We start from the raw sequence: 16523 nt of genomic DNA on the forward strand, positions 1-16523 counted from the left end.
ATGCTACAGTAAGTGTGTAATCCACCATAACACCCAGTTTCAGTCCTGTGGATAAAGCCTTTCAGGGTATGGGTTTTGCAAGAGCTGATTGACTTGTGTAAATGTTTAAAATGATGCCTCATCCAACTTCATTATAGGCTTTAGATTACTAAATCAACCAAAATTGTTTAAAACTTTTCTTTAAAACCACACATATATATTATATGTACAGTAAATAACACATTATGTATAAAAGAGGTTTTTACATTTGGCTGAGGTGTTAAAGTTTGATGTTTCGATAAAAACAATGTGCAACAGTGCAATGGAAAAAGACTTAGAAATATATAAATCATGATTTACATGAAGCAGGTGTCACTCAAACTTCCACTGGTGATAAGGAGACTGTAACCTTCCTTAAATTAATACATGAAACAAACAAATGCGATGGCAGAGGACGGAAGCTCACATTAACATGCAATTTTCTTTTGCTAATTTTCTGGAAATGTGGTTAAACTTTGCGTTAGATTTGGATGGAAACCTGATTAGTGTGGAAGAGAGACAGCAGGCACATTACAGAAGCAGCTAATTGGAATTTAGCCTTAATTAATTTTACACCTGTTCGTTTCCTATGTGTCAAAATGTCCTCCGTGAAAAAGGCCTATAGGCTGTTGTTATGACGAGAACTGCTACAATTTACAGTTACTGTTTGAACATGTTCAAATGAAACATCATAATCAGTGTAATATGTAACCACCACGAACTTCACATAAAAATAAAGTCTTTTTTAGGTTCATCGGAAGTTTAAATCACCATTCCCATGTGTGATTGGGATCATATTTAGTTCATGCTGCAGTCGTTCCTTCAAATACAAAATAAATATCAGTGAAATAAACTGAAGTAAGCACTTTACACTGCGGCAGGAATGACTAATGACCAAAGTTGCACTTGGCGATGCGTTAAAATGCAGTTAGATTGCCCGGGGGTCCAGTTTAAAATAGATGGTAATGATACACAATGGACAATATTTAATATTTTCTTTCATTTATCTCCATGCCACACAATTAAAAAGCAGTGGCCTCAAGGGACAGTGAAATCACAGAATATGTCATTAATATTTGTAATAGGGCTTTTGTTGTAATTATTTGTTGGATGGCAGGATACAACAAGCATCTAATGCCGCAAGTTTTTCAATATTTGAATTTGTAGAGAACCCACTTCTTAACACCCTGGAGTCAATCTACTGCCTCATTCAAAATATTTGAAAATGTCATACTTGTGTTTCTTTGACAACACGAAGAAGATGCATTATCTGTTGCTGATTATGGACTGCATGTTGATATCTGGTTTTCAAAGGAGAGCAAGTAGATTTATGTTTGTGAAACCATGAAATGTGTTTACCACAAACCCTGCTCTATCTTATTGTGTGATTTAGAGGGAGCTTAGAGTGTAAAGTGACCTGAATGCCGGTGATGTCAGCCCCTCCATTCATGAAACACATGAATAATTGAGGAAGCAGCAGGCTCAGTGCACCAGCACCAAGTAGAGGTGGAATGCAAAGTGAAAGCCATCTCTTTCCTCATTTGCTCTGTCTCTGTCTCTCACCACCCCCTCTCTCTCTCTCTATCTCTCTCTCTCTATCTATCCGCTCGCACGTTCTCCCTCAATCTCTTCCCATCTATTGTCAGTCTGCAGCCGTGAAATCCTGTGAACAAGGAGCAGAAATCGCGAGAGAAGAGCCTCGCTTGGATACTAGCGGATGCGGTAATCGCGCTGATGATCCAACGGCTGGGAGAGCGGAGGAAGAAGAAGGGGGAATGGAAAAGTGCAGGTTGCTAGAGAGAGCGAGAGCTTATCAGCCTCAATTAGACAAAGGGGGAGAGAGAGAACGATAGGAAGAGAAAGAAAAAAAGACTGCTCTCCAGAGAGAAACCACCGTCCTCCCCCGTCTGCCGGGAAAATACGCTCTTATTTATCTCCCTCGGCTGCGTCCGCTTCCTCCTCCTCTTCCTCCCATCCTCCTGGCATGCTCCAGAACTCGTCCACCCTCCTCCCCTTCATCCCTCTCTCTTCTCTCCTTTCCCCCCCCTCCTCCATCTTCTTCCTCCTATGCCTCATCCACGACTCCCGCTGCGTGAATGAATCCATTTGAAAAGGGTTGATCGCTGCGGAGCGGCTCTCTACATGGCTACGACCAGGTTAGTGCTGGGAACAGCAGCCTACCTACCTGGTTGCATTCAGGCCGAGCTACACGGAGCCTGCATAATGATTAGTTTCCCCGCTTGGCAAGATCAACATGTACTATTTTAGAAGGAGAATCCAGACCACCGATGCCTCTTCTTTGGCAGGTGGTGTTAAGGGCGATGTAAGCTGGTTATTAGGAGATCAGAGCTGGCCGGGGAAGATCAGTGGCCCTAAGCCTGCTGAAGAAAATCTCCCTGCCTGCCTCTTCCATCTTCTCTCTCTCGCATTTATCTGTCCAGCTACCTTACTTCCACTGAGAGAGAAAGGAAAGTGCAGTGCGCAGTCCTCAGGATGATCCGCTGGATGAACAGCTCATTACTGGGGGCTGCCTACGAGGACATGGTGGTGTTTGAGTGTGTGACGGTGGCCAACGAGGAATGCCACTGCCTTGAGGGCTGCTACGGCGAGGTGTTGAGGGACTGTGTCTTTCAGCACGGGTATGGCGGGCTCTGTTATACATGTGTGTGTGTGCCAGAGAGAGTGGATGGGTGGGGTTTGATTATTATAATATGTACAAGTCTAGAGTGTGTTTAATGTGGAGGTGATTGATTTTGTAGTACTTGGTCGAGTCTGTGTGTGATGTTGTTAAATGTATTCCTGCAGTACGTGGGCGTTTTTGCTCGGCATGCTTCTGTGTACTGTGTATTTGCATTCCTGTGTGTGTGCATGCGCACTGGTTGCCGGTGTTCCTCATGGCCTTTTCAAACCAAGCGGAGCTGAAGGGCCGCTGCCAGATGGGCATTTTCCAGGGTCAGCAAAATTGTGAAAACAAGCGGGGCCCTCAGAAAGGCCCGGAACTCTGTTCTATTGTGAAGCTGAACGATCGGACAGCTTGAGCCGGTTGGATTTAGAGCTTTAGAGCTTATTTAAAGAAAAGACTGTAACAAAGTGGTGCAAGCAGCATGCTTGTTTCGCTTTTGTTTCGCTCTATATGTAATAACTTGACCTATTTTGAGCGACATGCATTGGTCCTGTCTGATCAAACACCTTGAAGTCAGTCGTCTGTCTGTGCAGAGCTCTGTAATGCAGATGACTTCTGTGCTTTAGCCTCTGGGACCAATCCCTCTCGCTCGGTATGCAAATGAACATGCTGTGCTGTACAAAATGTTAGATTTCAGTCTTTTAATAATGAAGTAAGATATTGGAACAATACTGGATGCAGTAAGTTTGGCTCAAAATAAGCTGGGATTTACTGTCTGAAGTTACAAAGCATTGTTATTCTTCAATATGCAATATCATTTTCTTTAACTATGTATTCATGTATTTATTGTTTATCAAATTAGTTATTACAGACATTGCTTTGGAGCAACTTGATTCAATTCAAAGTGGCTTTATTGGCATGAAAGTTTCCCAAAAAACAATGTTGCCAAGCATCAAAATACAAAAGTAAACAATAATATATGTATGAATATTAACACATTATGATTGTTATATATTACCGATATATATACAGTATAATGTATAATAATAATAAAAATATAATGTGGCCTTAATTGAGTAAAATATATTGCATATACAAATTAATAAAATAAATATTGCAGAAAGTATTATAAAATATAAATATCCATAAATCTGAATTATAGTACAGCATCAAGAAGTTCAGAAATCAATCATTAAATGTGCAGAAACGTCTTGATGGGCCGTGATGTTGCATCGTCTGTCACTTTACCTCCCCGCTGTATTTCCCGCTCAGACAGCATCTCTAACAGCAGAGCTGCTGAAGTATATTTAGTCACACACTCTGAATATTTAAACCACTCTCTCTGTTCACTGTTGCTATAGCGATATCCATCCTAAGCTGAGCTTTGTAGGGGTGTGGGCGGTGCTCTGAGAGATATGTCTTTTTAATTGTTAAATTGTTTGTCAGCTCTCTCTCTCTCTACATTGAAGGGAAATGTAGAGCGCGGCGTTCGGGTCACTTAATCAATGCATCGATAGATGAGAGTGTGAGTGGGGCTGAAAACAGCAGCTTTGTTTCATCACTATATTTGATTCCGATAAGCCTTTTTAGATTGAAGAGAATAGTGTGTTGTTGTTTTTGTATCGTTAGGCAGGTTTTCCTTCGTGGCATCACCAGCATGTTATATGTTTGAAGCAATAGAGCCGTGAGCAGCTGCATCTATTATTCTACAGCTGAAGAACTCATTGTGCTTTTTCATGTAATTCCCGGAGCATCACGGTCCAGAGATAATGCACCACCGGCAGGTACTCCAACTCTCAGTGTTCTGTTTCATGAAGCCATTACTAACAAAGCGTCTGTGATAGATGCTTTTGTCTGCTCCTCTGCAGGCCGGCGTCAGCTGCATGTTCACTCTATCCACACCACCACGCTGGTTCAAAGAGCAAACTGCTGTGTGAATGACTGATATCGGGCTGAGTCATTCAGTTGTTGATGATGGATCCGTGTTCCCATTGTTTACGTAGCGTGTATCTGGGAAGGCGAGGTGATCCGTGAATTCCTCATCTGCTAAAAACAACAAGTGGGGTTTCCTGTAGCGGGGAAATCTCGTCTCTTTCTGCATGGAGGGAAAATATTGAGAGACAATCCTCCCTGTTATTGTTTTAGTTGGGGCTTTGTTACCCAATTCAAATTCAAATAAGCTTTATTGGCATGAATGTTCAGGTCACATTATTGCCAGAGCGAAATTACATATTAATGAATAATAACATTTCACAAGAAATAATCACAAAATAATCACAATATACCAAATACATTTTAAATATACATTATTTTACAGATGTAGTTAATCAGAAACATGTTCGGAGCCTGCAGCACCTTATATTGTATGGCAACAGTCAACATATTTTGCAGCTAATATTGCATATTGATTTTTCTCCCCACATAAGTACGGTATTTTCTGAGGATCGGGGAGATGGATGAACTCAGGACATATTATTTTTTCAAAGAAAACATCTCTCACATCCTTATATTTCTCTCACAGCACAGTAAGAAGTGAGATTCTGTCAACCACAGCTCTTAATCATAAAAGCTATTGCTACTCAGGCAACCTTTAAAGAACTTTACTTACCTCAATATATATTTATCTTTTATGTATCTAATATTTTTGTTTACCCCTTTTGCTTAAGAGGCCAAGCCACAAGTTAAATCTATGTGGATACATAATAGTACAATCAGAAGATTTGAGCTTTTTTATCCAATGAGGCTCGGATTTAACGTCACTCTGAACCTAAACCTCACCCACTCTTTCACCTATCCACCCTGACCCACAGTGTGTGAAGCGTGTGTGTGCTGACTGAGCACCACTGTAATATGAAGATGCTATCTCTGACTGTTTGAAACTGAGTAATAGGTTTGTTTATGTTTGTGTGATGCTCGTACATTGTTTGCAGGAGAGCATGCAGTGTTGGTGGATGCAGTTACTTGAGAGTTGGGAACACAGTGTGTGCAGTATGCCTGTGTTATCTGCCAAATGTTTCTATCTATGATGGCATTATCACCAGATCATTGTTGGGTGGCCTGTTCAAATGCTCTTAGGATAGATGGGAAGTTGTGGAAGACATTAAAGGGGACATTTCATGCTCATTTTCAGGTTCATGCTTGTTTTTGGGTTTCTATTAGAACATGTTTAAACGCTTTAATGTTCAAAAAACACATCATCTTTCTCATTCTGTCTGTCTGAATATACCTGTATTCATCCTCTGTCTGAAACACTCAGTTTTAGCGCTTGAAAAGCCCAGTCTGTTCTGATTGGCTTGTGAGAAAAATATGGTGCACCTTTGCAAAGGTAGTTCTCAAGTTGTGGGCGGAGATACTCAGATGGGGGGCAATATATTTTAATGAGCCTGCATGTGACATAGGAAGGGGAGTCAAATCTGAATGGCTTGTTGAATCACATGTTTTCTGATCTAGGCAGCCCACAAAAGAAACCTGACTTTGTTGTTTTTCATGATGTGTCCCCTTTAAACATTTGCCATCAGATCCAGCAGTCCCAAGTTCAAATGCAAACTCAGTAGGAACTTATTGTTGCTCATTTCTTAAGGCTGGTATCCATGAGAGTTTTAATAGATATATTATTGATACTTCCATCTGTTGTATTTGCAGACTTAACATGATTTGAGACACTCTGGTACTGATAAATGTTGATCCTCTTCAAATTCACAGGTAGAAGCAGCTGTTTTAAATAGCTTTTTGACCTAGATTATGCAGGATAATTGGAAACAGGGTTAGTAGGTGATGTACCTGGTTTCACTCATGATCAATTAAATCACTTATTTCCATTACCTTTCTGATACAATCTCAAAAAAGTCAAAATTAGATGTATTACTATGATGTACTTTAAATAGAGGTATATGTGTTGCTTTTATTCATTCAGTTATTTTTCCTTTTTTTTGTAATCCACAATGCCAAGTTGTCTCCGCACTGCAGTCCTTATTGACTCCCTCTGTTGTCTGTGTGAGAGAAGGGGAGACAGAAGGACGCAGTATAGAAAATCAACAGATGAACCCAGAATCTCTGCAATCGTAAACAGGTGTTAATTTAAGCTGCACCACCTGGGCTTTTAAACTGGCATGCTACCATTATGTGCCTGTTACATTTGTGAAAAAAGTACTTTTAAGTATACAATATGTGTGTGTGTGTGTGTGTGTGTGTGTGTGTGTGTGTGTGTGTGTGTGTGTGCATGTGTGTGTGCATGTGTGTGTGCATGTGTGTGTGTGTGTGTGTGTACATCATCATCTGGTGGGACTCGTCACCATGGTTACCAAGAAAATGGAGGAGAAGCTTGTTTTGGGTTGTGTTTAGAAGGTAACACGTAAATTGCGAAACTCTCCAGAGATGGTTAAGGTTAGGCATTGACCTCCATTGGCAATGTTAGGGTAGGTCGTTGGGCAACGAGTCTCGCAAGAGGCTTTGCAAGTTTTTGCAATTTGCGGGTTACCCTCTAGACACGACCCTTGTTTTGGCTGTGTCTGTCTAGCCAGAGCTTTATGATATGTCAGACAGACACTATCATAACAAAGACTGAAAAAGCCCAGCAGATTGGTCTGGCGGACACTGAATGTTGCTGGTTAGTGTTGTGCTTTTATCGCCAAATGCGTTGTCTCCGACTGATCGTCCTCCTTGCTCTACAGCTGTCAGATTGAGACACAACGTATGAGCGCAAAAACACTGTCAAACAAATAGATAGTGGCCCAAACACATAATAAAAGCAAAGCAGCGATGGTAGTTTGTCATACAGCAGTGGTTAGAGTGGTGATATGTTGTCAAGATACTGTTGTCATAGAAACATTCACATTTACCCACATCAAAAAAGCACTCTGAGCGCTTTTTTTGCTGAAACACTGGGATGAAGCACTCCTCAGCACCCTGCCAGCGCTTTTCTGACAGAAAAAGACGCTATTTGAGTGAAAGGTTAATTTGCAAAAACAGATATTTCCATTTTCATTTATTCTTTTTCTTTCTTTTTTTTTGCACTCTTGGGAAAAGCAATCAAACAACATATCTCAAAAATGTTTAATTTTCATGAATCATGTTTTGTCATTGGGGGATATCAATGAAACTGGTGTTGATTTATTCCTTTTAAGATTGGCCTTTATCTGTTTTTGCAAATTAACTCTTCGTATGTAAAGTGTCTCTTTTTGCAACATTGCTTTTTGTGAACCAAAAGAAAATTTCTACATTTTTTTAAACAAATCTCAAACTTTGTTTCAGATCTGTGTCAAATTTGTTGCTATGGAAACAGCCATTGGCCCATAGGGTTTCCCCGCAGTGTTTTCCGATGGAGGCACCAACCATGCTTGAAATAAATACAACCTCTGCTTACATCATAACAAAAATTATACACTTATGTAATAAAACATTAACCTACACGAAAATGGCACAGGTACTGTTTCACACAACAAATAGCACATATTTAATGATTAAAATGGATGTTGTTGAGGACATCATCTATTAACAATTGATTGATTGATGGCGAGACGAGATGTGACAGAATCTGGGTGTCTTATCACTTCTGCTAAACAATTTCATGGGAAACCCTCCCTAGTTAATCTGTCTGCCCCAAAGCAAGCACATGAAAGGTTTGAAAGAGGGATATTGATATTTTTACATACACCATCTACACCAACTTGTGTGTGTACTGCTTGTGTGTGTAACCCAGACAGTCTCCCGGCTCAGACAGAGGTTATCGTGCATGCTGAATATCAATGTACTCCACTTTCTACCATCATTGTGAGCATTTGTACTCAGACTTTATGCCCTGATGGATGACATACGCCACCTGATAAACTAAAGATGTGTATAGAATTGATGAAAACAATAATAAAGGCAGAATAGGAACCTGGATGTAACACTTTTAAACTGCAGCTCTGCACTAAAGGAGTTGTCTGAGCTGTGGCGGCAGTTTGCAGTTTACTACAATTAACATCTTTCAAAGAGCGATTTCCCTGCAAATTTCCTCCTAATCAGGTCAGTAGGGACGAATCAGTACTCAGTACACAATGTACAGAACAGTCAAAATGATCATCCACTGACTGAACAGCAGAACATTTGGTAATCATATAAATTGATGTCAGAGGTACCATAATACACCAGGCGTGCATTATCTATATCCCCGTGCATTAAACAAATGTGAAAGCTCTTTGTTGTCCTTGCCTTTTTAAAATCAACCAGCTACTTGTACAGCAGACCCTGACAGTCAGACAGAAGCTGTCAACGCTGCCCTCTATGATTCAGCCCTGAATGTAACAGTAGATCAGTAATTCATGGCCACTAACAGCGGGCCATTGGCTGGCAGTGACGTAATGGCTTGCATAACGCCATGTCAAGTAACCGTGCCTGGCGGGCGCGCTGCCACTCGGATCACTTACAGGGCCTTTTGTTCGCTTCTGTCATTGTGAGGAGAAGGCTTCTTGCTGAGCCATTGATGTGTGTGTGTATAAGAAAAGAGAGTGTCTAGTGCTGGATCACAGAGGCTACCTGATAGCAACGTACGATGGAAGGAAAGGGACTACCTGTCTCAAGACAGCAGCTGGAGAGCTGTTAGTGGACGTATTAAAGCAAATCTCCCACGTTAAAGTCAACATGTATCTCAGTTTGAGATAATAGAATCATGTGTTATGGGTCCACTTTAGGAGCGAGGATGATGCTCTCCACCTGACGTTGTATCTCTGATAATTTAATCCTTGTTATGTCTTCCAGAGTGGCTTTTCTGCAGCCATGGAAACAGCTTTCAGGGGAAAAGATCCTTAATTTTTGTAAGGCCTCATATTTCACAGGATTTGAAATAAACAGCTCAATAAATGTCAGTGACGAGACAATTTTAAATGGATGTTTTTCCAGCACATATCTTCAAATTGGCGATGGGCTGAAAAACAAACATTTGAAGTCTGGCATTGTGAGGAAATCCTCAGGTCATGCGTACAGAAGTATTCTCATATTTTACTTAAGTAAAAGGAGCAATACCCAGCCCAGTCGCACAGCGTGAAATCATCAAGAAATGTAATGTATTGATTCGTGTACATCGACACAAATTTAAAAATGTTTCCGTGATGGATAGCACAAAATCGATTTGTTTTTAATTCCTGTAATTGTGAACCGGGAAGTATACAGAGCAAAGAAACACCGGGTTGGGTGTCTTTTATTTTGAAAAGACTAGAGCAGAGATTGACGTGTGTCATGTGTTGTTGGTCATTCGTAGGAAAACGCACAAAAAATACGTTGTTGAAAGTCGTGGTGAGTGTCACGAAAAAAAGGAAAATTCATGAACTGCCGTGAGACTGTGTTTTAATACCACAGTGCAGAAATACTCTACTCTACTTATGTTACAAGTCCTGCAATCAAAATGTCACTGACATAAAAGTACAAAAGTATCAGCATCAAAATCTACTTAAAGTACCAAAAGTAAAAGTACTCATTTCAGAATGATATATTTTATATTATTGAATTATAATTATTGATGCATTAATGTGTTCATCACTTTAATGTTGCAGCTGGTAAAGGTGGAGCTGATTTCAACAAATGTATATACTTCCGGGTAGCTTAATGTACATCATAATTAATTTGTTAATTATATTTTGTATTACTAACCTGAATCTGCAAAGTAACTATAATGTTTACCTCTCAGATGTATAGGAGTAGAAAGTAGCATAAAATTGTACTTGAGTAAATGTAATTTGTTACTTTCCAGCACATCGTGACTGTGTCTTACCTCATTTGTTTACCTCACTACTGTTGTTGTTGTTGTTGGTTTCCCGTATTAGCTTAGCAGTCATTAGCCAGGTTAGCACATGGTGTTTCAAGCCTGTTAATCCTCAAATGATGCAAGCATGAGCAAACGTTGTTATGTGCTGCGCTGCTCTCCACACTGATCTATACACTAATGAGACTGCCTTGCATGGTGTTTACGTTGTATTAAAGGAGTATTTGTATGATTTCTTTGATTTTGAAGACAAGATTATGTGTTGTATCGTAACATTTGTTCCAGATATGATTTTCTCATCCCACTTTCTGTCTCTTCTCTTCCAGCACTGCCAGTAACTCAAACAAGAGCACACCCGCCTGCTCGCCAGTCCTGCGCAAACGCTCGCGCTCTCCCACACCACAGAGCCAGGAGGGTGAGAACATGGTGGAGAAGGGTTCGGACCACTCCTCTGACAAATCCCCCTCCACGCCCGAGCAGGTCGTCCAGAGAACGTACTCCCTGCAGTCAGCGAGAAGCGGGGGGAAGAACTCGAAGGTGAGCGACCAGGAGATGCTCCTTTTTACCTTGTTTGACACATTTCCTCTCTACCTGTCTGATAGAAATGAAGGGTTGCCTCACAGTTTGAAGTATGGTTCATTTTTACCATATATTTAGTGTCTAGCTCGCAGCACTAAAACCACATTAAGTTCTGTCAAGAATGCTCAACAGTGCGTCCTTTCCTCTGAAAAGAGTCGGCTCTGTGAAGAGAGATTCCCGGTAGAGAACAACCACAAAGCTGCTCTTAACTTTTTCACAGAATAGCTGTTGTGAAAGGCTTCACTGCTGGACAACAAGGTGCCAATTTCACACACATGGATTAAGGATAGACCGGTCAGGATAAGGATTAAGTCACTTCTTTGAAACTATGAGTTATCTCTGATCAAAAGCATAAACAGCACGTCTCATTATACTCGTTGTATGTGAAGACTAGGCGGACATATTTGATTTATAAAAACAAAGAATGCATTTTACCGCTTCCTCTGACCACCTCAACATCATGCAAATGCTAGCTCACACACATACCTGTATTTCTTTAAGTTAAAGAACATATTACATTCACTTTAAAGGGATAGTTTGTGTGTTTTGAAGTTGGGTTGTGTGGGGTACTTATCCATAGTAGGTGTATTACTTACAGGAGATGATGGTCGGCACGCCCCCAGCTTGGAGAAACAGACAGGAGCACTGATACCGGAAAAAAGCAATGTACTGCTGTGGACGGGGATGACAGTAAAACATATTTTAGCCACCTAAAACAAAAAGGCTCACCTAAAAAAAACAATATTGGTAAGAATACGCTATATTTTGAATATTTTCTCCGCTTTATCTTGCCTCTCCAAAGCCAGCCATTGGAAAATATTCAAAATACACTGTACATTTAAACAGATATAATTTTTTTTTAGGTGAGCCGTTCTTTTAGCGGGCTACAATACACCGATCAGCCATAACATTAAGACCACCGACAGGTGAAGTGAATAACATTATCTCGTTACAATGGCACCTGGCAGTGGGCGGGATGTATCAGACAGCAAGTGAACATTTTGAACTTTGTGTTTGAAGCAGAAAAAATGGGCAAGCGTAAGGATGTGAGCGACTTTGACAAGCACCAAGTTGTGATGGCTAGACGACTGGGTCAGAGCATCTCCAAAACTGTAACTCTTGTGGGATGTTCCCGGTCTGCAGTGGTCAGGACCTACCAAAAGTGGTCCAAGGAAGGAAAACCGGTGAACCGGCGACAGGGTCAGACCCGAGGCTCATTGATGCACATGTGGAGCGAAGGCTGGCCCGTGTTGTCCAATCCAAAAGACGAGCTACTGTAGCTCAGATTGCTGAAAAAGTTAATGCTGGTTCCGATAGAAAGGTGTCAGAACACAGTGCATCGCAGTTTGTAGCGTATGGGACTGCGTAGCCGCAGACCGGTCAGAGTGCCCATGCTGTCCTAATGTTATGGCTGATCGGTGTACGTTTTACTGCAGTCCCCGTCCCCAGCACTGTATTGCTTTGCTCTGGTGTCCTTACTCCTGTCTGTTTCTCGATGCTGGGGGCATGCTGACCATCATCTACTGTAGGTAATACACCTACTATGGATAAGTAACTCATACAACCCCACTTCAAAACACCCAAACTATCCCTTTAATGCAGAAGGAAAGCATGAATGAACAGTAAGAATATGACATGTCATCTCTTTCTCGTGACACACATCAGATAGACAACAGTGAAATTAGGTTAGCAGCTGACTTTATAGTGATCATAGTGACTTTATGATACTACAGTCGAATGATGCTGCAACTCTTGCTGTCACATGTGCGTTCATTCATAAACTGTGACTGCATAAACACGTCAGAGTCAGCCCAGCTGTACTCCTTCTTTCCAGTGAAGTGGCGCATCCTCTGTGATTGGTTATTGACTTGTACATACATAGTGATATGTTAACTACTGAGTTGCAGCTATCACTCCCCCCCCCCCCCCCCTTCAGGAGAGATTGCTCCCTCCTCTCCATTCCAGCCTTTCATTTTAACATCCCATATACTCCCTAATCTTTTACTCTCTCTTTCCTCTCCTAAAACTATGATTTAAACAAGTTGTGTTTAGTTGAGTTAGTTGATTTTGGCTTATTTACTCACCATTGCTATTTTTTATGCTCCTCGAAAAGGGAGGTCAAATAAAGCTTTGAGCTCTGAGCTCATATCAGTGCCTCGATGATTCGAGGGTGTGCAAGGATGCGGTCTGGTGCACAGCTTTAAATAAGGTGCAGCGACTAACAGCATGTCTTCATCAAAGAACTGTAACGTCAAAATTACCCTGATGAAGATGTGCTAGTTGTTTAAAGGTTCTGCATCTTATTAAAAACTTGCTAACGTACTAACTAAAACCATGTGCTCCACACCATGTCCTTCCTGAACTAGTCGTGTATTTGTTGCCTCAGTCCAGCTAGTTTTGTTGTGGACCGTTTTAGGTTGTTTACCTGTTAGATGGACACACACTACGGCTTGTGAACAGATTCCCGCAACACACTATGCACAGACAGGTCATGATAATACAGGTATGATATTTCCAACACTTTATTATTAGCATTCTTTCCCCTGATTCTAAGATTGTGTGTGGACATTCAAGAAATATTATCTGCCTAAAATTCAGTTGATAAGTATGGTGTGTTTGGGTTTAAAGGACAGGTTCATATTTTTTTCAAGTCTGTCTTAAAACAATAGTTCGGTGCCCATGTGATGTTTTACTTGGTATAGTTTCTCCTGCTAATACATCAAGAGATCCTTTCTCATAGGGCTGCTCCTTCTTAGTCGATTAGTCAACTTACCGGTCGTTTTGGTCTTAGTCGACTAAGATTTATTTGGACAATTAGTTTTTTTTTTTATTATTTTTTCATGCTAAATTACTTATTTCCAAGAAACTTATGAGCACATCTCTGGTAAACACAAGATTTAAAACGGTGCTTTTGTGTCGATTAAATCAACTAATCGATTAGTCGACAAAATCGTATGAGTGTCAGTGGACTTGCATAACGTGTCCACAGGATACGTCATTTCCACGCTTCCCGTTCATTGTCTTTTTAAGCAGCCTTGCAATGCATTCTGCTAGCGTAGCGTTGCGTTTCTGGAGACGGACCGTCACGTTGGCCGCTTCTCATTCGCATGAATTTGAGGTCTAGGCTACTTTATGCAAAACAGGGTCGTCAGGCGTGACTTGCCGTCTCTGAAAACTCACAAAAACCGTTGTCGATCTAAAAATGAAGACAATTTCTCGCCTAAAAATGTTTTCAGAAACACATTTCTGTGAACCATTTTTGTAATATACGAGAAAATAGTTTCCAAACCAGCCGCCATTTGTTGGATCCGGTTTGAAGCTGGGAGCAGCAGCTCACAAATGAAAACGTTCATCCAATCAGGTGTCTAGTGTCCAGTGGCAGCTCATCAAACGTCCAATGCTGGGAAGCGACACGATCCCTTGCATCCAAAACCACCTCTGTGAACACGGACAGAATCAACAGTCCTTTTTTTGTCCCCCATCACTTCCATTGGAGGTGCATTAGGAAGGGATCTCTTGATGGTCAGAATGAACAGGAGGAATTATTACAGCAAGCAAAAACTCTTTCAATATGCAAATGGGCATGTAAGTATTATTTAAGACCGACTTAGAAAAAGCGTGAACCTACCCTTTAACAGCAAGTTGGAGAGCTTATTGTCGTTGACAGCTGTTTGCTGTGTTATAAGTGTTTCCTGGTTACTGAATAGAGAGACAGCATTGATTGTTGTCTGTTGTAGCTCTTTGTCTAATTAGTGGTTGCTGCAGCTCTTAATAGATAAGCTAAGAACAGGAATAGAGGCTTTGCATCTGTGGACATCCCGAGCTCTTATTGTGGAAACAATAGACGTTGATAGAAAAGGGTGAAAAACAGAAGTGTTGTATTTGCTGTCTTCCCCCTCATCTGCATCTCCCCTTCACAACTGAACTCGATTGAATCTTTCAGGTTGTTTCACAGAAGGAGCATGTGGCTCTAATGTTTTGTACGCTCAGCAAAATGTTAGAAAGAAGCCATGTCACTGGCGTCTTCATCTACCTTCTCATCTGTCTCTGCTGTTTTAAATCACTTGTTGTTTTTGTCTCTTTTTCCTTTAATAATTTTTTGTCTCCACCACACAGTGTGCACGCCTTCTCTCTCTCTCTGTTGCTGCTGCTACATGCCATATGATAATGTGTGCCATCTGATAATGACTGTTCAGCTCTTCTGTTGGTACTCTCAGCTGTTTCTTCTGGCAGTTGATTTCTTTTTATTTTCATTTTTTCTATCTGATTTTTCTTTGTTCTTCTCCTGATTGCATGCTAGTCTCACAAGCGACTTTCCAAAGTAAGCATTACTCTTTTTTCTGTTTCTTCAAATATCTCTGTGCCCACCCTCCCTCTGCCCCACCTCTTGTCTTGTGAGCTGCTCTGTGGAAATGTCCGAACCCCGTTTGCAATGCTTCACCCTGAACCCAGCTTGTTCCTGTGCACACTGAAACCGTTGCAAGCCCCATCTGCACCTACAATCATAGCAGATGGACATTTCTTAAACAGACGACCTCACTCACTCCCTCTCCTCTCCTGTCCTTTCTTTTCCTTTCTGGTGATATGCAATGTAGAAAATTCCTGATTACATTTTCAAATATTTGTGTTAAGCTTGTTATACATACTGTTTATAAATATAGTCAGGATTGGGACATGCTCTTTTTTTTGCAATTTAAATTTAAACAGTAGAGCTGCAAAGATTAATCAAATAATCGTCAACTATTAAATTAATCGCCAACTTTTTTAATCAGTAATTTTTTCAGGAAATTAGGTTAAAATTCTCTGATTCCAGCTTCTTAAATGTGAATATTTTCTGGTTTCTTTACTCCTCTATGACAGTAAACTGAATATCTTTGAGTTGTGGACAAAACAAGACGTTTGATGACGTCATCTTGGGTTTTGGGAAACACTGATCGACATTTTTCACCATTTTCTGACATTTTATAGAGCAAACAACTAATCGATTAATCGAGAAAATAATCAACAGATTAATCGACAATGAAAATAATCCTTATTTGCAGCCCTATTCGTGTTATCTCTCTACTGGAACTATCTAATAAAAAAGGTATAAAAACAACTGTGTGGACAAAACAAGACATTTGAGGATGTCATCTTGGGTTTTGGGAAACACTGATCAACATTTTCTAACATTTTATAGACCAAACAACTAATCAATTAATCGAGAAAATAATTCATAGATTTATTGAGAATGAAAATAAGCTTTATTGTTGAGATTTTGTCAGATTCCAAGAATGAAAATGAACATTTCTGCCGCAAATTCCTAACTCCTACAGGCCTGTGCCCTGTCGCTCTCTTTACAAACCTAGCCCGTTGCTACATTTTGGTTAATGAGAGCTTTATATCTGTCATGCTGTGTAATGGCCCGGGTGCAAAGGGATAAACTCTTAAAAATCCTGCCAGCATCCCAGTCCAGAACGCCAGGACTACATCATTATTTGAGCAGCCACATGAGAGGATTCTTCCAGCTCCTTTTCTCGCACCACGAGCCCAAAAATCTCCCTCTCCGCAGGCTGGCGTCACGTT

General features: G+C 40.7%; 1 protein-coding gene across 20 annotated transcripts in view; it reads left to right on the forward strand.

The window, feature by feature from the left end:
- The window catches only part of gramd1bb (GRAM domain containing 1Bb), a 146851-nt gene that overhangs the window by 102955 nt on the left and 27373 nt on the right, over nucleotides 1–16523 (forward strand). For 13 of the 20 annotated variants that reach the window (XM_074641536.1, XM_074641527.1, XM_074641529.1 and 10 more), the window contains 2 exons: nucleotides 10706–10916; nucleotides 15259–15279. In XM_074641536.1, coding sequence (XP_074497637.1) covers nucleotides 10706–10916; nucleotides 15259–15279 — 232 coding nt within the window. Of the gene's footprint in view, nucleotides 1–1665; nucleotides 2175–2392; nucleotides 2658–10705; nucleotides 10917–15258; nucleotides 15280–16523 lie in introns of those variants that run through there. The other 7 variants (XM_074641535.1, XM_074641528.1, XM_074641532.1 and 4 more) reach the window with 3 other exon arrangements.

Source organism: Sebastes fasciatus, chromosome 7, assembly GCF_043250625.1.
Source record: "Sebastes fasciatus isolate fSebFas1 chromosome 7, fSebFas1.pri, whole genome shotgun sequence".
Taxonomy (NCBI): domain Eukaryota; kingdom Metazoa; phylum Chordata; class Actinopteri; order Perciformes; family Sebastidae; genus Sebastes; species Sebastes fasciatus.